Below are 27,224 nucleotides of genomic sequence, written 5' to 3'. Positions count from 1 at the left end.
AATGACCAAATGAAAGTTAGTTTTTTTTAATTTTTGGGGATCATATTGCTTTGATTAAGTACGCATAGCCTTCAATGTTGCGAATGACGTGGACGAAACAAAGGCCACGAAGTTTCCAAATCAACTAAATAGTGCGCTGAAAAAAAGCATATAACAAATAATGTACCCGAAGTTAATTATTCAGCAGTACTAAAGCAGTACTGTTCAGCAGTACTAAATCGTGAGCTACAAAAACAGCATAAGCACAACTGCGGAACATTTGTATAAATAATGTACCCCCAGTAAAATATTCAGGAGTACTTATAATTGTACCCGCAGCAAATGAATCCTACTGCTAAATAATCATCATGCAGTATATGGCTACATACATATGAATATATATGTACCTACATATAAGGCACACATAAATTTCATATAACTGAGATTAAAAGAACATAAGAAATCCAACAAGTGAGTTTTTCACAACAATATAGAAGGTGGCTAGCTGACAGGGGAAATGTTTCTATGCCAACACAAAATTATTCAAGGTTGGAATGCCCTAATTTGGGAATTTTATGGCGACTAATTAATGTGAACGAAAGGTAAATATTAAACATGATAAACATGATACGGTATAGATTAAATCGGTCATGTTCCACGATAGAGAAGCTCATTACATGTATTTGAGTGCTACAGCAGGAAGCCTATAGAGTTCACGCAGTAAGGTTGGGTTTTGCTATTGATTATATTATATTATTATTATATTATACTATTTGCAGCCTATTGTCTTTTTGCAGCCACAACGTACACAATTCGAAATGCATGACGCTACGACAAACTGCGAATTTTCGAATGCAAATTCAAGAGTACAAAGAAACGAAAGCAACAAACATTGCAATTGATTAATTATTAATTTGAAATTCAAAATATTTTGCGTTCCAGTCTTTTAGATAGAAATTTATTGCCGATCATTCAAAATGGGTACATCCGGGTAGAAATCGGTTCGGAAACGAAGCCGATTCATAATCGTTTGCAACCGAACATAAATGCTGAAACAGTTCGGGCAACTAAAACACTTAACAATTTGCTGTAGCAGAAGCTGATCGAAGCGAGACATTCAATTGACATGCAGATACACTAGTTCAATTAAAAAGATTTGCGGAACATGGAAAACGGCATGCATATATCATGTACACTTAGCGGCAAGAAAATTGGGACACTTATAGCATCATATTTCACAAGCGTGATATGCGATGGTCATGGAGAACTTAGTGAGTTCACAGTCTTTTCGCACTTGTGTATGCATTTAGAAGAGTTAACGCTCTCTGGGCAATTACATTACAGCCAAATTTCTTCGTTTTCCACTAGGGAAAAGACAATACTACAACTAAAATATTCTTCAACTGTTTGCAAGGTAGACCAGTATAAAAATTAACTATGAAAAATTAACTACGTCATATGGCCAACCTTCATTTTAATATAATAACAAAATGGTTGATTTCGGCTACGTCTGTCTTATACACACCCGTTCCATACTAAAAGTTCACTGCCTCGGACATCTCTGAGACTTTGTTATAAATTTCCTTACATAGTTTTTATTTAATTGATTTCTCTTAGCTACATTTAACCTGTACTGTGCAGATTAGTACTTTGATGCGAGTTCTTCTATAATATACCATATACTGATCATTGCTTTCAGTCAAGCTTCGATAGCTCAAATCTGGTGCTGTCTACAACATAGATCATACCTGGGAAATTCCTAATGAGTAATTGCAATATTCCGTTAAGTAATTATACATTTATACTTATCACGGAAAATTCATGGAATAATTATACTTATTTCTATCAATTATAGTGACTAAATACTCGTACATTAACAAGCGATTAAAAAGGGCTTATCAATCCCATGTTAAAATTCAATCTAATATCTCTTAATCGCACGATTTTTTCTAAGTTTACAATGAGACGGAGTATTTTGTGATGCACAAGCCAAATAAAAGGCATGGGCAATAATTTTATCGATAACAACCGTCACTTGGTACTTCGTTGCTTCAATAATAAGTATTTCATGAATTTTCAACATTTTTTTGTACGAGTCCCAGTTTTGTACGAGTCCCAGTTTTGTACGAGTCCCAGTTTTGTACGAGTCCCAGTTTTTTTGTACGAGTCCCAGTTTTGTACGAGTCCCAGTTTTGTACGAGTCGCAGTGTACGAGTCTCAGTTTTGTACGAGTCCCCCAGACTATAGAAAATAATAAATTTTCACGTTCTAAATCAAAATGTGGAACTGTGGCTTTTAATCAATTGATCGCTGATTCAAGATTGCACCTTAAAAGTAAACTTAAAAAGTTTCGTTATAGTAAAGCACGTTCTGTTCAGGACGCTGCATGAGAAACTAGCGGAAAAGACGTAAACATTGCCAAGCCGCAAACGCATGCCATGCGACAACATGCATAAAACGTAATTTGTATGGAACAACGAAGCGAAGTTCGGCAGCGAACTTAAAAATAGCTCAGTATGTGAACATCATCAAGGAAAACTAAGTAGAGCGCTAGAGTGAGATATTTTCGTTCAAATTAATTCACAGATCATAGATTTGAAAAGCTTTGAGAAGCTTCTACTTAACCCTCTACCGCCTCATGTCACTCCGGGAACATAACTTTCAACTTAAATTATACGTAAACTATTGAGCGTAGCAACCTGAGGACGTTTGTACGCAACAGAGAACATTTTAAAGTTGTCGTACGTGGCGGCAAATTATACGTAAACTATTGAGCGTAGCAACCTGAGGACGTTTGTACGCAACAGAAAACATTTTAAAGTTGTGAGTGGCGGCAACCATCAGTGCAAGTCATTTTGCGCTCACTAGAACGTATCCTTTTTGGGAAGTAGGCGCGTGACAATATTGCTCCGGTTACTCGTGTCAGGCGGTAGACGGTTAAAGAGTACAGACAAGAGGGAACGTTCGTGATCATGTCTCTCACTTAGCAGCTCTTATAGTTCCTTCACTTTGGTGAAGTGCGTGGTTTGAAATGTTCTATACACTCGTGGTTTGAAATGTTCTATACACTCAGAAAAATAACTAGGTTATATTGTCCAAATAGTTCACAATTTCTGCATGTAGCACTGATACGCCCTTTGCCGTGCAAAACTGAGCCCAGGGGGCCATACTTTCAAAACTCGCTAAGTGAACGTAAGTACTTACGCTCTATTTTCTTGTCTATGATTGGTGGATTTGGCTTGGAAGGCCGTCAATGATTGGCTGATGAACTTACGATCTCTTAACTTTTTTTGAAAGTATAGGCCCAGGATGGCATATGGGCAAGAATTGCATAGCTATTTGGACACAAACTCTCTGAAATTGTTCTGAGTGTACGTTAACTATTCATGTCTATGATATTCTTGACGAGTCAAGAACCGCTTGTGTTCGAGCCGAATGTGAATAATTTTGAGAAAGTATGGAAATCCAGGCATGAATAAATTTCTCGTCGTCTTTTCAATAATTATTGTCAAATTGCCGTACAAACAACACAAGATTAAGTACGATGATTTTAACGCGATTTCAATGTTGCTTAGATTTTGTTCCATGAAATTCCACAAACGACATCGAACACAAACGATCTTCACTGTCATGATAGTGAGGGTAGAGATGTGTCGTGATAGAGGGTGTCATAATTATACGGTCTATATTTTTCTTATTATGTGAACCACGACGGATCGAAACTGCTTGCTACTCCACAAATTGTTTGACTGGTTACTAATTTATGTCACAAATGATGAATTTTTTCTCTGTTAAAATAAGGTTTCAGCTCCGTCGTAACTGGAAGTAAGTTGTGTCTATGGCTCGAATGTAAAAATATATTGTTACATTTGGCACAGAGATATTTTTTTACTAATTAACAATTATTCATGATTAGGGAAAAAGGTCACATTAGTGAAAGCTATGGCTGAATAATGTGAGGAAATAATATGGATCCAGATGAGTGTTTTTAGTTGAATAAAATTAAAAATATACTTAATGTAAAGGGATTCTATATTGGTTAATGAGATTAATGTGATAATGTTAATAAATATATTAGATCATCTATGGGAGATCCAAGGGTGAAAATGTCTACATAACATGAAGTAAACAAAATAAGATGGTAACAATGCATGAAAATATTTTGTTCGTGCCTGAAAATATGCAGCTAAAAGATTCGTGTAAAAAATAACCAAGTAAGTCCATTTGACCAGGAGAGATTTGAAATGATTTTAGATAATAAATGAAAAATAACTATACGGATAATAGAATTTCATCAATAAGGATGATTACTGTCATTACGACCAATCGGCCCGTTCACTTTGGTTTGGTCTTCGAGTAGAATGGAGCTTTGAAAAGAAGGGATTGAATCTGAAGATGTGTTTAAATCTTGCAATTGAAACACGCGGCTTGTAATGAACGTCTTAAAAATTTTTTGTATCAAAAAATACACGGTGAAAACTATTATTTTGACCTAGAAATGCACGGTGAAGACGATAATTTTGATCTAGATACACAGTGAAAACGAAATCAAACTTCTGGAGATGAGGCTATTGATTGAGTCGATGATCATGAAGGATGCTGCGACGAGAAGGTGGTCGAGACTGCAAACTAAACACATTGCGCCACACACCAAAAAAGAAAGATTTAAAACACACAGCAAATCGAATAAAAAATGTGTACGACTAAATCACATTACACGCAGAACGAAAACAATATCGAACAATGCTGCATGACACCTTCACTGATGCAGTGACAGCGACGTTTTTAAGTGCGAGTTAATTCATCAATTTATGTAAGATTATCAGAACTTGATACGTAAATAAATTCGTTTAGACTTCGAAAATTTAATTGGTGGTCTGTACGAAGTCATTTTGATTTTATATTTAGATTCCTGCCCGATATTGAGTTGGCCGAAGCGTTCACCCTCGGCACAGACAGCAGCGTTAACAGCAAAGAAATTTGCTATAGAGATAATATTACATATTTGCGTCGCTAGTTTCAATGCATTGAGTGAAACTGGTCGTGAGTACACAGTGTGTCAATACAAAGAGTAATTATATAGCACAATACGACACTAGAGCCTCTAAAAGATCGTTTACACGACATCCCTGAAACAATGAATCAAGTGGTTCCGCTCGGCGATAACCGGGTCCCGATTGAAACTAATAACAAGTGATAAGTAGAGGAAAGATTATTGCAAAATAGCCACCCCATAAATAGTGGCGACCGAGTCTAATCATGACAATGAATCCTGAAATCAATTTAAATTCAATTATAATAAAAAATCTTATTATTATTTATTTATAGACTTGGGGCACCAAAAAAATCTGTTTAAAAGCATTATAATGAAAAAAATGATATTATTTATTGCTAAACTAGGGGCATCGAAAAAAAAACGTTCCCGCACCACTTTTGGATTGGATGTACGTCGTGTAAACGTTCCTTATGTGCAACACACAAACATCTAAATGCTAATACATCAACGTAACAACGCTGCAAGTCCTAACCAAAGTCCTGTGCAATTTTATCACGCAAAGGCTTTGGCTAAACTTGGCATACACTCAGGAACAATAAATGAGTAATATTGTCCAAATGATGATACACCTTCTGCACGTAGCAATGATACGTATTTTTTATCGCGCCAAAGTGGGTCTCGATGACCCACACGTCACAATGAAAATTTACAGTCGCGGCAGCTTCTGATTTGGATTACCAGAAGATGGGGCGACTCTAAATTTTGTTAGGGTAGGACTTCTTCTCAGTGAAAATTTACAGACGCAGCAGCTTCTGATTGGGATTACCAGAAGCTGGGGCGACTCTAAATTTTGTTAGGAAGAGAGTAAAAAGTGTATCACTATTTGTACAAAGTTCCCCATTCATTTTGTCTGATTGCAGGCGTTGGTTACAGAACTCACATTCACAGCCGCGCTAACGTCAACACAAACAGCACATCTAAGGCGGCAACCGCGGCACATCAAACGCACACTGCTTCGTTAACACCAATATAGAAAATGCAATTAAATGAGCACACACTATATGCAAACTATATGATGATTTCAGCTGCTAGACGACATCATCACGACATAAAGGGAAATGTCTAATTAAGAAGAGGTATATTCATTTGGCATATTAGGAGAATTCTTAGATTAATGGCTTATTAACACATGGATTAAATAGTACTTTTAGTCATAATAGCATTAGGTATCAATAAAAAAATCCTTTCTCTGGAAAAATTTAGACGTAGCTGATCTTCGTGACTGTTCGAGAAAAGGAGGTAACCCCTACTAAAGCTTGAAAAATAACGGAATTTGATGCCACATATCACTCAAAGATATGAAGTGAAACAACGCACAACCAAGCTTGTAATCAGTAAAAATAAATCAAAATACGGTTGATGCAAGATTTCGTGGGCTATAATAGTAAACTTTAAACTTTTAAAATGTTATATTGGTGCACCTTTTTAAGCAAATGATGGGATCGATTACAGTGTCAGCAGATTTAAATTCGACGCTTCGATTACAGATATCAAATAATTTATCAATAATTGTCAAATAATTCGAAATCGTTTGTTTTTTCAGGACAAACAAGACCAAGGGTCTCCATTTTAATTGATTAAAAATAAAGTTTCCCTAATAAAAACAAAACTGTTTATGTTTCCCATCTTTTCACAAGTAGATACTTCGATTGTTCCGCACGTGGATAAATATATTAATAATATTTTAGTATTATGGAGTTTTAACGGGAGATTAAAACTTGGTCGCTGAAGATTAAAACTTTTTTCGAGGGAGATTTAAACAAACATGTATTTTGTTAAAACTTTTGTCTTGGGGGCTTTAAACCAAACATGTATTTTGCTAAAACTTTTGTCGAGGGAGATCTAAACCAAACATGTATTTTGTAACAATAACAACACGGCACAATGGCAGAACACAATAACTCCGCCCGGTATTACAACACCACACAATAACACAACACTACAACACGGAACAATTACACAACGCTACAACATGGCACAGTAATACGACACACAACACGGTATTACAAAACCACACAATAACAAGGCACAATAATACGACACTATAACACGACACAACAACTGTACAATTTCGTCACTCAGCGACGGTTCTTCGAGCTTGGAGACGTGTGGAGTGTTGGTTTAAAAACGGAAATTTGGCTACGTTGGCACATGTCAAGTTAATTTAGAAAACTTTTGTTGAAACTGCATTCGTATTAAGAATTTAATGAGATTAGGGATTGGTTAAAAGAATAAGTTTAACGGTTTTAGAGTAACTGGATTAGGAAAAAGTTTAGGACAAACACGACCAAATCTCAAACGAAGCTTGCACAAGTTCTGGACAACCCCATATATCGAACAGTTGGCATATAATGATATAACATCAACAATATTTCATACAATATATTATTATAAATATTTCATTGCCTACATTATAAATATTTTATGTTAACATTATAAATATTTCATTGTTTACGTTGTTTCATTGTCTACATTGTCAATAATCATCACACAGGGTGACAACATTACCAATGATGGTAAACACACAGATGAACCACACAGGGGGACCACACAGGAGGACCACACAGGGGGACCACATAGGGGGACCACACAGGGTAACCACACAGGGTAACCACACAAGGCAACCACACAGGGTTGTAACCCATCAGTGAGTGGAGGGACCACACAGGGTAACACCACAGGGCTGTAACCCACCAGTAAGTGGGGGGAGGGCGCCAGGCATGGGGGAGAGGGCGACCCCCTTGCCCCCCGCGGGGACGGTGGTACGGGCGGCGCGCTGCTTCTCCAGCAGCTGCGACACTATCGCCTCCACGGTCTCCACCGTCTGAGGTGCATGCATATGTTTAATAAGTTTGAAATATTAATAGCGTAAATATGCGTTAATAACGTCATTAGTGATGCTAATATTAACGTCATTAATGATGTTAATAACGTCATTAGTGACGTTATTAAAGTTATTAGTGAAATGTCCCTTATTTGCGTTACTAATAACGTCATTAGTGATGTTAATAACGTTATTAGTGATGTTAACGTCATTAGTGATGATAATAACGTTATTGGTGATGTCAATAACGTTATTAGTGATGTTAATAACGTTATTGGTGATGTTAACGTCATTAGTGATGTTAATAACGTTATTGGTGATGTTAAGAACTTTATTAGTGATGTTAATTCCGTCATTAGTGATGTTGATTATGTCATTAGTGACATTAACGTTATAAGTGATGTTAATAACGTCATTAGTGATGTTAATAACATTATTAGTGATGTTAATAACGTTATTAATAACGCTATTAACTCCCCTAACAGGAACGATAATAACGTTCCTTACGCACTACCTTGTACGAGACGTTATTAACGTCATTAATAACATTAAGGAATACCCTTAAAAACGACGAAGTTCACTCCCCCATCAGAATGAGGGCATCAAGCGTTAGCACTGCGACAATAAGCAGAGGCTGTACAACCAAAGCTGAGGCCATACTTTCAAAACTCGCTAAGTGAACGTAAGTACTTACGCTCTATTTTCTTGTCTATGATTGGTGGATTTGACTTGAAAGGCCGTCAATGATTGGCTGATGAACTTACGATCTCTTTTTTTTTAAATATAGGCACTGGGGCCATACTTTCAAAATTCGCTAAGTGAACGTAAGTACTTACGCACTATTTTCTTGTCTGTGATTGGTGGATTTTGCTTGAAAGGCCGTCAATGATTGGCTGATGAACTTACGATCTCTTAACTATTTTTGAAAGTATGGGCCCTGCATGGTCTGTAGGCATCGTCCAATCACTGATGAATTGTCAAGCTTAACCCACCAATCACAGATTAGTTTCGGTCGCTACGTGTACTGAAGCCGCTACATACAGTAACGACACAACGTGTAGTTAGGCAGCAACGTGTACTAGAGCGAGTTTTGATAGTATGAATGCATGACGCATGCTGTGCGGCGGCGAAGATATTTTACTTTAAAACAAGCAGGGCATCAATAACGATTAGTGCCATATATGGAGTTGCAGCGAATTAATTGTTGTCAGTGGAATAACCATTAGTGAATGATCATAAATACAACTCTAGTCTCTAACGTCATTATCTAGTGCATTTCATATTTATTTCTTCGTTGCGTTTATTGGAGCTTGAGAAATGCTTCAGTTGAAGCTTCAGTAAGGAAAACTCGCTTTTTATTATTGGAATTCCTTAAATAACAGTGAAAATAATAATATGAGTGAAGTGATAATGCCTCACATTTGACGAGAAGCGGACACAAAATTTCTATGAAGTTCGGAAAACATCAAAAATGAAATTAAGTTACGGTACATAAAATTCACGTAATAGGTAACTTTTTCATCTCTCAGGAGCACGCGTACGTGTTTACCAGTCCAGGAGGCTACTGATTCAATGGACGTAAACTTTGTCAACAACGCAAAGGAGTTACATGAAAATGGACATTAGTTGAGTATTACACATGGAGCCAAAAAAGCCACGCAATACGTGGCATAGCTAGAAAATTCATGCCGGGTTCACACCATATACTGCCGGACACGTGCCAGTCACGGTTCAATTTTCTTAATGCATTTCTATAGAAGCGTTCACACCAGCAGTGCTATAGGCACTTGTCATGCAAATGGTGTGAATGCTTCTATGGAAATGCATTAAAGAATATTCGACTGGACCATGACTGGTATATGCCTAGCGCGTGGCCGGCAGTATGGTGTGATACCGGCCTTAGCGTGCGCATAAGAAACAATAGCGCATTTTTTCCATAAATGAGAAAATGCGCTAAAAAGCGGCAGCGATCTTCACAATAAACGAAGCAGACTTGTCATGATGAGCAAAACAAAGCAAACTAAAAAGATTTGAGCAAATAATTATGAAGACGTAAACGTAATCTACTGTTCATTGATCTTCTTATCTTTGCATGGCACAATTTACGATAACATAAATTATAAAATAAAACAATTAAAGATAATAGAAAGCGACATTTTCCCTACTCAAGAGGAAATTTGTAGCATCTACTTCCCTCATGGAATCGAAGAGCGCCAATGAAAGCAGAGAGATAAAAGCCGCGTGCAAGCGCGAAATAACGGTATTCTCATTAATAACGAATAGCAGCATGAAATAACGGCATTCTCATTAATAATGAATAACGGTTCGAAATAACGTCATTCTCATTAATAACTGATAACGGAGTGAGATGACGGCATTCTCATTGATAAGGGATAACGGCGCGAAATAAAGGCATTCTCAATAATAACGAATAACGGCGTAAAAGAACGGCATTCTCATTAATAATGAATAACGATGCGAAATAACGGCATTCTCATACATGATAGTAGCGAAAAATAATCTCATTATCGTTTTTACACCGATACATTACAAAATTATAAGCGGATGCTTGGCAGTGGAAGCAAAACAAAATTAGTAATGCGGCGCAGCAGAAATGTGATGTAAAAAATTAGAATTTTTTATTATTATGCATAGAAAAAAATTGATAGCCGAAACACATACCTTACTGACGTGACTAAAGGGCCTTCCACCGCAAGCATTCTAAGGTGCAACACAAGGACACATTGATGAATTATGTGCACATACACACACATCATTCACAAGCAAGACGTGTATACGTTATAAACAAAACAATACATTTACAACACCTCAAGACATGTTAGAGCTCAAGCTTATTAGCGTTGCACATTAGCTTCATTAAATCTCCATACAATATGTACTCTGGCATCACATCGTTATGTGATGCCAGAGTATCATTATAAATATTATATAGTATCATTATATATAATAGAAGAGCATCACATAATGCTTTTCACATCATTATAAATTTCTACATAATTTACTAAAGTATATTAGTGATGGAAGCTATTCAGCACACCTAACATTGAAGACCTATAAAGCTGCTCCATGTAACGATAATACTATATACTATAATGATACTATATAGCGATCAATGTTTTATAGTATCATTATATATAATAGAAGAGCATCACATAATGCTTTTCACATTATTATAAATATCTACCTAATTCACTAAAGTATATTAGTGATTGATGCTATTTAGCACTCATAACATTGAAGCCTTATAAAGTAACGATAATATGGATACTCCAAATAACTCGCTCAAAAAAATGAGTGAAACTTTGTACAAATAACAATAAAACTTTTGGACAGTGTGGGTCAACCAGACCTACTTCGGCGCGGTAAAAGAGGAGTTTCAGTGCTACGCGCACAAAGTGCATCACAATTTGGACAAATAAAGCATCTATTTCTTTGAGTTTTTGAACGAAAATCAAAATAAAGCGCGCGGAAGCAAAGTCACGAAAGGATGTCGTGAAATAATTGTTTAGGGATCATTTTTAGATACGTAATTTCACATGACACCAGGACGATCGTATTTATTATGGTACGTGTTCTTCTTCTAAAGGCTATGGTCACCTTTCGAGATACAATATACAATGGTTCATAATTTACAATACAATAGTTCAAGAAGTACCTGGACCTAATTGGTTATAATGAAGAGGTTAGTAGACAACTAGCCCAGTAAAAATTTAAATGACATCGCCCAGCCTCAGCTACGCAATTTCATGCGACATTAGGACGGTCGTACTTATTATGGTATGTGTTCATTTCTAAAGGCTATGGTCATCTTTCGAGATCGTATCGTACAAGTTTAAGAAGTACCTCACTGTAAGGAAAATCACCGTTAAACGGTCACACCGGCGTTCTAGTAACGGCCGGCACGTGAAAAGAAACACCGTATGGCCGTTTTTTTTAACTTAACACTAGAAACCCGTACAACATCTGAGAAATTAGATCAGGACTCACTACAGTGTGTGACAGAGAGCGCATTTTCTCGTCCGCCCGTTCGTGAAGTCACGGACAGGCAGGCAGACGGACGGACGGACGAACATGACGAGCACAACAGCGCATTTTTTCCATGAATGAGAAAATGCGCTAAAAACGGATGAACGGTTTATTTTCACGTGGCGGCCGGCCACTAGAACGCCGATGACACCGTTTTTTACCATTTTTAGCGCATGTTCTCATTTATGGAAAAAATGCACTATTGTGCTCGCCATGTCTGTCCGTCTGTCTGTCTGGACGTCTGTCCGTCCGTCTGTCCGTGACCTCAAGTTTTCGTCGACGAGAAAATGCGCTCTCTGTCACTCACTGCAGTGAGCACTGAGTTACATTTTTTTAAAGGCTATGGTCATATTTCAAGGTACAATATACAATGGTTCATACTTTACAATACAATAGTTCAAGAAGTACCTGGACCTAATTGGTTATTATGAAAGGGTTAATACACAACTAGACCATTAAAAATATAAAGGACATCGCCCAGCCTTAGCACAACTCACCGAGATCTCGACCTCATTGTTAACGTCAGGCTCGTCTTCACTGTAGACTGTAAGGCAAAGAAGTCACAGTTTCAACAAAACATACATTGTAGAAATTGAAAAATGTAATTACTACTAAATGATCATTTGATCACTTTTAAATAATTAATAAGGATAAGAGAAAAATATTTGCAAGAAAAGGAAATTCTTATGGCTGCCTCCTTCGATAGTATTGTGAGAAATTTCGTTCGAATCATCTTGGGTTCACAAAATAACTTGTAATTACAAAAATTCTTCGAGATTCTAGGAATCTCGCATCTTCTGTAAGTGTCACCTAGCTAATTCATTCCTCGGCCACTTTTGAATAGTTTAGGCATGATGGATGAGCCGCAGTGTTTTAGGATATACAACTCTGAGCACAGAGTAAGTTGGTGTAAGTCAAAAATAAAGAGCTAAGGTTCTGCCCAGTTATAGAAGGAAATAAAGCGGTACCTGGAACACTTCGCAAGGCGCAGAGACGTACGAGAGTTGACACTTCGACAGTGTGTGTCTAAATAAGAAGGTTTAAAATACGAGGTTACTAGCCCGTAGGGTTTGAATTGGAAGATGAATCTTCTTACACATGGGTTTGAGTTGAAAGATGATTCTTACACATGGGTTTGAGTTGAAAGATGATTCTTACACATGGGTTTGAGTTGAGAGATGATTCTTACACATGTGTTTGAGTTGAGAGATGATTCTTACACATGGGTTTAAGTTGAGAAATGATTCTTACACATGGGTTTGAGTTGAAAGATGATTCTTAAACATGGGTTTGAATTGGAAGATTTTTCTTACACATGGGTTTGAGTTGAAAGATGATTCTTACACATGGGTTTGAGTTGTGAGATGATTCTTACACATGGGTTTGAGTTGGAAGATGATTCTTACACATGGGTTTGAGTTGCTAGATGATTCTTACACATGGATTAGAGTTGCAAGATGATTCTTACACATGGGTTCGAGTTTTAAGATGATTCTTACACATGAATGATTCTTACACATGGGTTACAGATGGGTTACAGATCTTACATGGCTTACATGTAAGACATGGGTTACAGATCTTACAACACAGATGATTCTTACACATGGGTTTGAATTTTAAGATGATTCTTACACATGGGTTTAAGTTGAGAGATAAGCTCTTCTTTCGTCCACTCCTTCTTGTCTGCCCAGAGGGAGATGCTGGAGGCCAGCACCAGCTTGTTGTCATCAGGGTATGGCACGTTCAGGTAGTGCACCAACACGATGTCTGGGTTCTGTTGGGAGCGTTTTGTTAGTGCTAAACCTTAAGAACGCTAACCTAAAACCTTAAAGAACGACAGTGCATTATTTATGCCGTCTGATTAAACAAACTTATTCTCTACGGTAAACAGTAAATATACTTGTAATATTTCTGAAACAGACACACATGAAATTAGACTAGAGACAGAAATGTCTCATCAAGAGACAGAAATGTAGACTATTGACAGAAATGTCGACTAGAGACAGAAATGTAGACTAGAGACAGAAATGTCTTATCAAGGCAGTAGCGCGGCATAATGCCAGCCAAGCAGCTAGCAGCACTGCTGGCGACAGCAGCACCTATGGAGGACAACTTTGTCGCTAATGTCTCTTAGAATTTTTTTTTTGCGCAGCTTAAAGGCTCCATCGAGCGCTAACGGTTCAGTAACTGCCTCGGTGCGTCCCTCAACGACCAATTCCCGATAAGTTTCGCAGCGAGGTAATTAACCCCTCACCGAACACGCCGCGCTCTACACTAAAGATTTGCCAAGACTCATCCCGGCTCGTCATAAACGCTTTAGTAGACTTAAAATAAGATATGGTAACTTAGAATAAGATATGATAACTTAGAATAAGATATGATAACTTAGAATAAGATATGATACCTCGAGATGTTAAAATAAGATACGATACCTCGAGGTGTTAAAATAAGATACGATACCTCGCACATGACGGCGATTTCTGAAGAGATGACGTTGAGGTATGAAATTGATATACGCGTTAAACACAGGTTTAATTTAAACATTTGTTCTTGAATTGAAGAGGTCAAAATTATAGATGATGGAATCAGCAGCACATCCATGCTTTTGAGAGGGGAAGACGCGTCTTTACGCAGTGAGAACGTGATCAAAATACGTTACCGTAATTAAATTATAATATATTTACATTAATCGAATTATTATGAGAACGCTCATGGTCCTATTCACCCACGGAGGGCTTAGACATCGTTGACGCTACATGTTAAGCTCAAATTTTTTTTTAAATGCTCAACTCCAATGTTAGTGTATTCGTTCCAGCAATGGTTTCGTATTCATTATTCCCCGGTCCGCAGTACGACAGTTACACGGATCACTAGGTTTACCGTTACGCCTTCTCTTCCATGACATTATCAACCTCAACAATTAAACTTAACCCATCAGCTTAATTAAGGAAAATGTTGCAGCGATTAGCCAACAATCGGAAAGCATCTACGTACCTACAAGTAGTTTGATGGGTCATTCTCCAGAAACGAGTTCACTTCCAGTGATGCGTTTGACGTCTTAATGTGTGTAAAAATGTAATCCGAACAACTGTTGGTTTATCTGTCTAAACTTGTTATAAGTATAGTATTCATTGAAAGTTAGTCCTGCTTGAAAGAAACTGAGTTTTAGGTAATGCAGACCGACACAAAATCGAATAAAAATGAAATGATAAGTAAAATAACAGTATTCCTACTAATAAAATAAAATTTTCTATGCAACAGTCGAAACATAAAAACTTGGACAGGGTGAGGCATGTAAATTTTGCGAAGACTAATGCAGACCGATACAAAATCGAATAAAATGAAATAATAAATAAAATAACGGTATGTATACTAATAAAAGAAAAATTTTCTACGGGACAGTCGAAACATAAAAATCTGGAAAAGTGGATACATGTAAATTTTGTGGACAGACTACACCCGGAAAAGTGGATACATGTAAATTTCGTGGACAGACTACACCCGGAAAAGTGGATACATGTAAATTTTGTGGACAGACTACGGAAAGCAGCAGCGGGACAGCGATCCCCGTAGGCATGTTTTGTAGATGTCGCGCCTCTTGGTTGGAATTGAAATGACGAAAGAGGCTGTGAGGCCAACCAATGCATTTTGACATCGCGGGGCATATACAGCGCGCACGTCGACATGAACGAGACGAAGTCGACATGACGAGGAAAAGCTTGTAAAACATAGCAAGGATGTAGCAAATTGCATCTGAAGCTTTAGGAACAAACTTGAATAAAAATGGGAACAAAACGGAAGAATGAGTCATAATCGAAAATAATATTGGGCGTCTGATTGAATGTCAGCGATAGGGAGAGCCCAAATCATAAAATTCGAGTGATAATACGAGTAAAGTTAGAGCTATTTTTGAGAATGAGCAAACATCACAAAATATACGACAAAAAAATTGAGCCCATTGATGTCCTGTAAGCGAAAAAACAATTCACTACTTTTAAATGCCCATTGAATTGCGATCTTATAGAAGCCACGATACCCTACAACACGGACCTGTGAACCCATTATCAGCTGGGCGCTCTGTCATCTCCATCAAAGGGCTTGGCAGGAGCTTGGACAACATAACCTGTTCCCAGCCGGCGCTGTGTCAACCTCCATCAAAAGGCTTGGCAAGAGCTTGGACAACATGGACCTCTTCCCAGCCGGCGCTCTGTCATCTCCATCAAAGGGCTTGGCAAGAGCTTGGACAACATAACCTGTTCCCAGCCGGTGCTGTGTCAGCCTTCCTTCATTGGGCTTGGCAAGACACACTAACTTCGAGGACCTCATCAGCAAGCCTCTAACTTCGCCCGATGTCGTGCACGCACGGAAAGCTTTTTGTTCCGCCGTATACGTACAGAGTTCTTCTCGATTATTACAACACATTGAATTCTTCGAAAAACTTTAACGAAAATCGATATCAAAAATTTCCACGATGAACTTACAACCACGTCCAACATCGACAAATTTACAATTTATTGAAGTTCAAGCGATTATGCCAATTAGTTAAAGAATTTAAGAGCTTCTAGTCAATTCAAACGTTATAAGATTATCGTTAAATTGTTCTTTTTATTTGAGATTAGCACGTCTGGCATCAGTCAAACGTCTTATGGGTTCAATGGCGCGGCTGGCCCCAACCAAAATTGGTCTAATGGATTAACATCGCACAATTTTTCGAATGAAATTTCTTGAACAGCTACAATTCCATAAATTTCTCGAAGAACTGAATGATCAGGCTTGAAAGCAACAAGCAGAAGCGGAAGCCGAGGCTAGCGCAGGCAGGCAGGCTCTCCCGCTAGGTGTTTTGTGAAGGCAAAAGCATTGCAAGTGCAAACTCTCTCGGAATGAAAATGAGGCTCCGGTCGCTGCTTCTTATGACAGCAGAAATGTTCAATCATTTACGGCCCGTATCGATGTAATTAATTGTAAAAACTATTTTTATCGCCATTAGCATTAATATTACCTAAAAAATAAGCTGCATTTTTAGACTCAAGTTTCAATGTACTGAAATTAGAACAAAAACGCGGAACAGCATTTATATGGACGTGTCGGATTTTTGAGCTTCGTTTCATAAAAAAACGTGCATTTCAAATCATAAAATCAGTATAACTTATTCAGAGGAATCTGAAATATAATTATTAGTGATGAACATCCTAAAATTAACTATTATATCTTCAACAGTCGCGTATGAATTCTTCAACGAAAATCAACAACTGGAGCTCTTGATTTAGAAGCGCCCAAACGGTTAGCAAATGACTTCTGAAACATCAGTACTAAGGCATCCTACTTAATTCGTACACATCTCTCACAATAGAAAAATAATGACCCAGGGGCCATACTTTCAAAACTCGCTAAGTGAACGTAAGTACTTACGCTCTATTTTCTTGTCTATGATAAGTGGATTTTTCTTGAAAGGCCGTCAATGATTGATTGGCTGATGAACTTACGATCTCTTAATTTTTTTTTAAACTATAGACCCAGATAAATAACCCGACAATATCTACAAAAGATACATTTTAAAGTGAGCACAGCCAAACACAGCCCAGGTTGCAAGATGGTGGGGGGCAGAATGAACCCGGCAAGGGGGGCGAGAAGATCACCGATACCCGCGGTGCTTGGAAAACTTTCTGAGGTACGAGCGCGCGTGTACAACACCGAATGTGTTGGTCTTGTTAGGACTAAAATAAAGAGTCCCAGGGGGGCATGTAGTTGAAATTTCGGTGCTTTGTGGCGCTTGCAAGGCCTTTACAACAGCTCGCCTTTAAAGCCATTTATTTGGGGCATGCATGCGTTGGTCTGTCTGCCCACCGTCGGTCCTCAGAGAGCGTGTGTTGGCATCAGTTTCAGCGTAGAGTTGATGGCTTGGATGTTAGAAAATGAGGGAGTCAAGCCGTATTTTATGAGTAAAATATACAATAATAGTTCAAGGTATCATAAATAGGTAGCTATATTGGATTCAAAGGTAATATTTGGTGGTAAAGAATTGTGATGAGTCCGACAAGAGATATTTTGGAGGTGAATAAATTGTTCCAGCAACATGAAGGCGTGAATGGATGTGGCATACATGGACCGGTGTGAAGGACACGGTAGACTGGAGTGACCAAACTAAAGAAGATTGAATTGGCGCACAGAGATATAATTGGCGCACAGAGATAGAATTGGCGCACAGAGATAGAATTGGCGCACAGAGATAGAATTGACGCACAGAGTTAGAATTGGCGCACAGAGTTAGAATTGGCGCACAGAGTTAGAATTGGCGCACAGAGATATAATTGGCGCACAGAGATAGAATTGGCGCACAGAGATTAAAGTGGCGCACAGAGATAGAATTGACACACAGAGATATAATTGGCACACAGAGATAGAATTGGCACACAGAGATATAATTGGCACACAGAGATAGAATTGGTGCACAGAGATAGAATTGGCACACAGAGATAGAATTGGCACACAGATATAATTGGCACACAGAGATAGAATTGGCGCACAGAGATATAATTGGCACACAGAGATAGAATTGGTGCACAGAGATAGAATTGGCACACAGAGATATAATTGGCGCACAGAGATAGAATTGGTGCACAGAGATAGAATTGGCACACAGAGATAGAATTGGCACACAGATATAATTGGCACACAGAGATAGAATTGGCGCACAGAGATATAATTGGCACACAGAGATAGAATTGGTGCACAGAGATAGAATTGGCACACAGAGATATAATTGGCGCACAGAGATAGAATTGGCGCCCGAAGATCGCATCGTCACACAAACATTGAATTGTAGCACAAGGATCAAATTGCTGTCCAAAGATCGATTATTACCAATACGCTACTGAAGGCCGCAGCGAGGCAATACTCTATAGTCCAGAGGCTTCCAAACTTTTTTCACCAAGGGCCAAGAGCAAGCTTTTTGAAACCTTCGCGGGCCGGTCACGCATAAACGCCGCGCTCGATTCGATTTTTGTACACATTTTGTTGAACTACGAGATATCCTCGGCGGGCCGGATGGAAACCGGCCCGCGTGCCGCATTTGTAGACACCTGCTCTATACGTTAGTGAGGGCTGTAGTGAATACGTCCGGTAATGACTTCTGCGTACAGAATGTATCTTTTAAATGATACGTAACTGGTAATTACGAGTTAGCAGCGTGCGACCATCTTACCTGCAGGAGCCCATAATAAAGACTTAATAGTAAGATTTAATAATAAAGAATTAACAATGAAGATTTAATTAAGTCTCTATTATGGCGTGCGGTCATAATAAAGAGTTACCTGCAGGAGCCAGTAACATCTGCGGTGGAAGGTAGGCAGGATGGCAGAGTGTACGTAGCAGCCGTAGATGCACTGTGAGGAAAAAACACATACGCTGTAATATGAACTTACGGGTACAGTGTAAAGACTGCACATCATTGCGGTAATGGAAAGATCAGCCCACAAGATTACTCAACTGCAATCAGCAACCGCACTATTGAAACAAGCTCAAGTACACGTAGCGGCCTACGTACAGGTAGCACCTGAAGCAAACGTAGCGGCCTACGTATAGGTAGAACCTCAAGTACACGTAGCGGCCTACGTACAGGTAGCACCTCAAGCACACGTAGCGGCCTACGTACAGGTAGAACCTCAAGTACACGTAGCGGCCTACGTATTAGCACACTAAGCACACGTAGAGCCCCAAGTACACTTAGCGGCTGATTTATTGTCAGTGATTTGTGGGATTAGTTTGAAAAGGCATCAGTGATTGGCTAGCTGAGTTACAAACTCATGACTCTTTTCTGACAGTAGATGACTTGATGATAAGCGTTTTACATAGACGACAGTAGACGAAATGCAACATGTGAAGGCTAGTGAAATCATATTCTGCAACGAGGTCGAACGATGGCTGCTACTTTAAAACAAATTCTACGAAGTACTTATATAATTAGCTACATTAAATCACCGAGAATTCACCAGTAAAGAAAACATCATGCCAATTCACCATGAATCCATTGGAAACGTTTCGGAGACCAGCTTGATTGTACTTGTATTCTTTAAGTTCTTGAACTGATGGTGGCGGTGGTCTCCAAAACGTTTCAATGAAGATTTGGCGAATTTACTTTACCTACTGAATTTTCTTTTAAAATTATCAGAGAATATGGCGCAAAAAGAGTGTCCAATATATAAAGTTATGCGCTCGCAGTAGGAATAGGGAGACCAGCTCAATGCTCATGTCAATATGTTCGATCAAACATTTATTAAGTATTATATTTAAAGACGAACATTGATGTTTGAGAAGCGAAGCTTGGCTCCCTGGAGGTCTGAGTTATACCCAAACATAAACAATCATTTCTTAAGTGTGTAGCAATAATGAGCATAAACTGTTTTAGGATGACATTTATATTGAATAGGTTAAGAAAACATGATTTGGTACGGTATATAAGCTGTAGCCAAACGTTCCCTCGGCTGAAATACGCGTTCAGGAGTCGTTCTACAAGCTCAAATTTCTAGGACATAAAACTTCAGTTTCAGGTGGAATTACACTTCTAGTTTCAATTCGAATACATTGAGTGATTAAGCAATGAAGGCAGGCGAAAAGAAAATGAGTTGAAATGTCTGTATCCAGTTTAAATTTGTATGAACTTATTGAACTTAACCATTATCAAAAGTGGAAAGTTCGCGCTCGTAAGCGAAAGACCTGAATCAATGAAAATTTCTTAGAATCTGATTTAGTCTTAGTCCGTTATGTTAATGAGAGCGAGACAAAAAAGCCGTCTTCCGAGGCCCACGAGCAGCGAATATCGATCAAGTGCGATCGGCCGGGCGTGCCCGCGAGGCATTAAAGCGCGCGTCTGATAAGTCTTAAGAACTCAACTCTATACTCCTGAAAACTTCCAGCCGTACAATGCAAACTTTCGCTTCAAGAGATACTTGAAAAATGATGATCATGAAAATCGTGATCTTGAAGATCATGAAAATCATTATCTTGAAGATCATGAAAATCATTATCTTCAAGATCATGAAAATCATGGTCTTCAAGATCATGAAAATCATTATCTTCAAGATCATGAAAATCATTATCTTCAATATCATGAAAATCATTATATTCAGGATCATGAAAATCATTATCTTCAGGATCATGAAAATCATTATATTCAAGATCATGAAAATCATTATCTTCAGGATCATGAAAATCATGATCTTCAAGATCATGAAAATCATGATCTTCAAGATCATGAAAATGATGAAAAAGATCATGAAAATGATTTGGTCTTCGTTTCATAGAGAAGTCATAAGGCACAACGCAACAAATTTTACAAGTGACTAAACCCAAATAATCACGGTATAAGATTAACGATGAAGAAGATCACACTTAACCAGATTCAAATATCATGAAATAATTTTGCATCAGCTTGTCCTCTCGTATGCCATTATGAGACGAGACAGCCAGTAGACTGTTGTACATTCCGTCAATACTACAGTTCAAGTTAGATCCGCACTAACATCATAACCGCACTAACATCATAACCGCACTAACATCATTGATGGGTAATTATTTTTAGCGTTTGGGAGGAACATGAATAATTATTATTGTTCGAGGCTAATTATTTTGCGCCCATTATCGGCTCGTCGAAAACATCTGCCTCACGCACGTACAAAAGAATTGTTCACGAAAATAGATAATTCCAGGCAGGATGTGCAACTTGTGAATGGAATTGTGACTATTAAGATCAAATTCAGTTCTACTTCCGCATGAGGTTAAACGAGTCCACTACTCAGATATTTATTAGCTTCAGAGCACAAAACCTCAAGGAGTTGAGCAAATGATCTCGACGTCTACACTGATAGGGCTACATGACACCATGAATATAAATTACAATTTAGAAATGAGTAAGTCTTGCATTTGAGAGCGAGTGTGCACGTGTACGTTTTGTATTGATGAGCTGCACGATGATGACATAGACACTTCAAAGAGCTCCAGCCACGCTGCTCTAGATTTTCAAGATATTTTTGAAATCTCATAAAAATGCCTAAAAGTCCAAGTAAATGCATAGCTTGATATAGATATCAGTTGAGGCTTGATCGCGTTCGGTTTCTACGGTTAAACATCAACTGAAACCTTGTATATGCGCCAAGAAGTTGATAGCTATATGGCCGTTTTTTTGTTGATAGCTATGGCAGATATTTTTTTATAGCGATAGTAGATAACAAGAATCATTGTTCCGCCTATGGTGATGCTTGACACTCCAATTGCATATCAATGAGTAAATAGCTATACTTTTGTAGGAAAACATCTCGTTGAGCATATAAATTCAAAGGCCATTTCTACTGAAATCTAAACAATCGTGCAGTGACTAAAAAATTGTACTAAGTCATTGTTCCGCCTGTAGTCATGCTTGACACTCCAATTGCATATCAATTAGTAAATAGGTATATTTTTGTAGGAAAATATCTCTTTGAGCATATAAATTCAAAAGCCATTTGAAATGAAAGCTAAACAATCGTGCAGTGACTGAAAAAATTGTACAAAGTCATTGTTCCGCCTGTAGTCATGCTTGACACTCCAGCTGAACTCCAGTAAATAGGCATACTTTCGTAGGAAAATATCTCGTTGAGCATATAAATTCAAAAACCATTTGTAGTGAAATCTAAAATAGGCATACCTTCGTAGGAAAATATCTCGTTGAGCATATAAATTCAAAAACCATTTGTAGTGAAATCTAAAATAGGCATACCTTCGTAGGAAAATATCTCGTTGGACATATAAATTCAAAAGCCATTTGTACCGAAACCTAAAAAATCGTGCAGTGACATAGACTTGAACAAATGAAAGTCAGAAGTGCAAAGAGGGAGGGGCAGTTCGGGAGCCCGAGATCCCATTCTCGTGACTAGTAAGGCTGGAAAAATAAGCCTGCCAGTGATGAGGTAGAAAGAGCCTCGGTAATTAGCAAGAGCCTCAGGTCAAACGGAAGCAAAAATTCGCTCAAACACGACAAGACATTAAGCGCAGACAGCAACACAGGCTTAGCTGAATATGTTCGTGTAGAGAAAGATCGCAAAAATTAAAACCGGCTCGGTGAAAAAAACACCGAGAACATGAATTCTATCAGGAGGTGTTTCAAGTCCATAAAATAATAAACTTTGTCACGACCTTCCACAAAGAAATGAAAACATAAGTTGCTGTCCTATTCAGTGAATAAGTTCATTTATCGCGTCAGTGGTTTGTACGTGATGAGCGAGGCATTTGCCTATGACAAGACCAAACGATTCAAGTTTAAAGAGCCACGACCTATATAATCCCATAGACAATATCATCGAGTGGCATAATGATTGATGTATTCAATTAAGGAGGGTGGATTTGGAGAGAAATTAAAACTGAACGATGGACAATATGCTAACAGGAAAGCTTCGGTTGAAACAGCATAAATATTACCTTTTCTTCTAGGAAAATCGACTAGGCCATCGACCAAGAGTAAACGATGAAACAGGCTTGAAATTAAACCCATTAACAGGATCACTTCAAGTCCCCATTCTCATTCGCCCTTTAATAAAAGGCGTTTATCAAAGTAAGTCACACAATAATACTCGAATGAGCTTCAAGTTTTGAAAACTTATCACTCCTTCAATCAAAAGTGACAACAGTGAAAATTTGTAGACGCGTCAGCTTCTGATTTGTATTACCAGAAGCTGGGGCGACTCTAAATTTTGTTAGGGCCAGTGAAAATTTGCAGACGCGGCAGCTTCTGATTTGTATTACCAGAAGCTGGGGCGACTCTAAATTTTGTTAGGGAAGAGACGGCCTGAGGCCGTGCTATTGCTGGATCAGTATTAGTCTTGAAGAGTCGCCCTGCAGGGCCGTTAGCTCACCTCAATACCCTGCACTTTGAGCTTCATGTGGTCCTCTCGTGTGGTCTTGCCATCCTTGCGCTTCTTCCAGCAGTAACCGTCGCGACGGTAGCGCACTTTCTTGCGGCTGTACAGCAGCATCGAGCCGCTCTTGGGTCTGCAACGTAACATTCAAATAAACTCATATTTCACTGAATAATTCAACGAGTTCTTCAACACTAATGAACATATAATTTTCAAACACTATTGAACCTATAATTTTCAAACACAGCTGAACCTATAATTTTCAAACATTACTGAACAAGAAATTTTTAAATACTACTGAACCTGCGAGAATAACAATGGTCTAAGCCCAAAATTTCAAAATACGATATTTGTAAAATTTCTTATACGTTATCCAGTGAGCATATCTGCAATTTTATCGGCCCTGATCAGTGACATGTTTTGAAATCAAATGTCTGAACTATTCATATTAAAAGCATTCGAACAACAGCTTTCTCCTAACTTCGAATTATTTATCTATTAAAACGTGTTAAATTGGCATTGTACGTAATGGCTCATAATGAAGTGAATTGACATCTTGATTTCGGTTTCATAATTAATTCAAAACTTGACATTTAAAACTTTATAATCTTTCAGTTGCACGGTACAATGATCAATGCTCAATGACTTCCACACTAATCTTCAGTTAAAGTTGTCGGTCGGCAACAACAGAAGATGACTAAAGTCAATGCTACTTAAATAGCCCCAAGCAAGGAAGGAAAATGTAATTAAGTGAAGCAATATTAAGCGTAGAACAAAGGGAGCAGACGGAAGATGGTGGTGGCAGGCTAGAGCCGCTGGCTCCTCCAGATTAATGCTCATATTGAGTTAATTAATCCAGATTGAGAGAGTCAGAGACCCAGGCCTTCTCCGGAGACTTGATCTTAACGCGGCAAAACGACGTCTTAGCGTCAAAAGAACTTCAGCGTCTTGCTCAGCGTATAATAACTACAACTTGGAGACTTGATCTTAACGAGGTAAAACGACGTCTCAGCGTCAAAAGAACTTCAGCCTCTCGCTCAGCGTATAATAACTACAACTTGGAGACTTGATCTTAACGCGGTAAAACGACGGCTCAGCGTCAAAAGAACTTCAGCGTCTTGCTCAGCGTATAATAACTACAACTACACAGCTGAATGAGATGAAATCCGTTCCTATTCATTTTTCGCTTGCTAATAACCTTACGTGTGACCTTATATGTGTGACCTATTTATGTGTTTATAACCTATTTATTTTTCGCTTGCTATTAACCTTATGTGTCTGGTTCAAACCTAAGTTCGTTTGATCCAGATGCTACGATAAATGCTTCGTAGAATAATAATAATGATAATAATGAAACGAACGGGGTTATAGTACAAGTCTGTGATTTTACATGAAACTGTATAAAGCAATTCATTGAATGTTACATTACCTGGTAATGTAATTCGGACTGCACACTGCGTGCACAGTCGTCTTATGAAATGAAACTAACAGGGATTGTACAAGTCTGTAATTTAATACGAAACTATACAACGCAGATCATGGAATGCTACATACCTAGTAATGTAAGTCGGACTGCACACTGCGTGCACACTGACGGAATATTATATAATGTCTTATTATGAAATGAAACGAACGGAGGATAGTACTATAGGCTGTGATTTTAAACGGAACTACCGTAGTTCAAGGAATGGTAGAGACCCGGTTAATGTGCGTATTAGGAAAGACAAGGGTTCTTGTTCTCTCAAACACGATTTCTCATGGAAGGAGTGCATCTTCAAATAAGCTACATAAAATTACCTACTTAGGTTACAGAATCTAGGTTCGTGCTCTTCAATACAGTTGAATTCGATGTCAATGTGAAAAACTTCAGTAATAATTCTTTCTTGAGCAATAAATAATTTTTACATTTTTTAAAAGTCTTCTTGAATGTAATTTAAATAACACACATTTAAATTACATCGGAAGTTGTGACGAACATTATTCTTACCGAATTTTGACTTCTTTGGAGAGCCAATCAGCGTGACGATCGAAGCAGATGAGCAAGGCAGCGATCTCCTGTAGAGGAACAAGAGATATTGAGACACCACAGCCTGCAGCAGCAGTTAAACCTTCTACCGCCTGACATGAATAACCGGAGCAATAAATATTACGAATCTGATATTATCGTTCTAAACACTGGAAATATAAATCGAGTCGCTGGGTCAGATTTTACTGCCAAAAAAACTTGCGCGTGAATGATGATATCTAATTTATAGACCTGGTCGTACATATATAAAAAGGGCAGTAGAAGCTGCCGCAATGATTCTATGCACGATTTAACCCTCTACCGCCTGACATGAGTAACCGGAGCAATATTGTCACAAGCCTACTTCCCAAAAAAGGATACGTTCTAGTGAGCGCAAAATGACTTGCACTGATGGTTGCCGCCACGTACGACAACTTTAAAATGTTCTCTGTTGCGTACAAACGTCCTCAGGTTGCTATACACTCAATAGTTTACGTATAATTTAAGTTAGGTTAATAACCAATACTACGTCCTCAGGTTGCTTCACTCAACAGTTTACGTATGATTTCAGTTGAAAGTTATGTTCCGGGAGAGTGACATAAGGCGGTAGTGGGTTGACACCTAATTCTAATGCAGGAACCTGCCTAGTTTCCCAAATAAAAATGATTCAGCTCGAAGAAAATGACTGGTAACATAGGAAACTTATGAACTTAACTAAGATTATTTCTATTATTTAATTCGAATTTTACATGAGACACGACTATCTTTATAGCTTAAGTGCAGACTAATGGAAGAAATTGTAATAAATTAAGAAAGGCTTATTGTTTAAATTATTATTATTGTTACTACTAAGTTTGAAACAATAGAATGAATAGTATGCTTTTAATTGTCTATTGATCAGCACAAAAAGTGGAAAACAATTGAAAAATTTTTGATGTAATAATATTATGTTCTGGAGGAATAAGTAAGGACAAAATATTGTGAGAGAATCAGGTCAAGATTCATTAAGCTTTCAATAATATAGTACCTTAGAAAATTTTTAATAGATATATAAAAGTTTGTTTAATAAAATAGCTGGTACTTTCAATAATAGTTCCGGAGAAAATTTTTCCTAGAAATCTAAAAGTTTGTGTAGTAAAATAGCATGCAGGTAGGTTGATTAACATTTAAAAGAAGAACTACAGTCTTGAAGACCAAAGTAGAAATAAAATAAGCTGAACAATTGAGTAGCGATATAAGCGGTGACGAATACAAACTCAGAAAATGTACGGTGTATTGTCTAAATCATTACACACTTAATGCAGTGTAGCACTGTTACGCCCTTACTCCGCTGAAAACTGGATTAGGATGACCCACAAAAGGGCAAAAAGAGCATAGCTATTTGGAACAAATCGCTTAGGGTTCTCTGAGTGTGCAGGCAATTAGAAA

The 27,224-nt window shown here is 38.0% G+C and overlaps 1 protein-coding gene across 1 annotated transcript in view; it reads right to left on the bottom strand.

Annotated features, from left to right (window-relative positions):
- LOC108671168 overlaps positions 1-27,224 on the bottom strand; it is a 150,481-nt gene that overhangs the window by 30,373 nt on the left and 92,884 nt on the right. Inside the window, 7 exon segments of the mRNA XM_047882535.1 lie at positions 1,728-1,738; positions 7,730-7,859; positions 12,404-12,450; positions 13,539-13,680; positions 19,217-19,288; positions 23,789-23,924; positions 25,779-25,846. Of these exon segments, the coding sequence (XP_047738491.1) occupies positions 1,728-1,738; positions 7,730-7,859; positions 12,404-12,450; positions 13,539-13,680; positions 19,217-19,288; positions 23,789-23,924; positions 25,779-25,846 (606 nt within the window).

This window comes from Hyalella azteca, unplaced genomic scaffold (assembly GCF_000764305.2).
Source record: "Hyalella azteca isolate HAZT.00-mixed unplaced genomic scaffold, Hazt_2.0.2 contig10672, whole genome shotgun sequence".
Lineage (NCBI taxonomy): Eukaryota > Metazoa > Arthropoda > Malacostraca > Amphipoda > Hyalellidae > Hyalella > Hyalella azteca.
The sequence above is the reverse complement of the archived record's forward strand: the minus strand, read 5'-3'. Positions and strand labels throughout refer to the sequence as shown.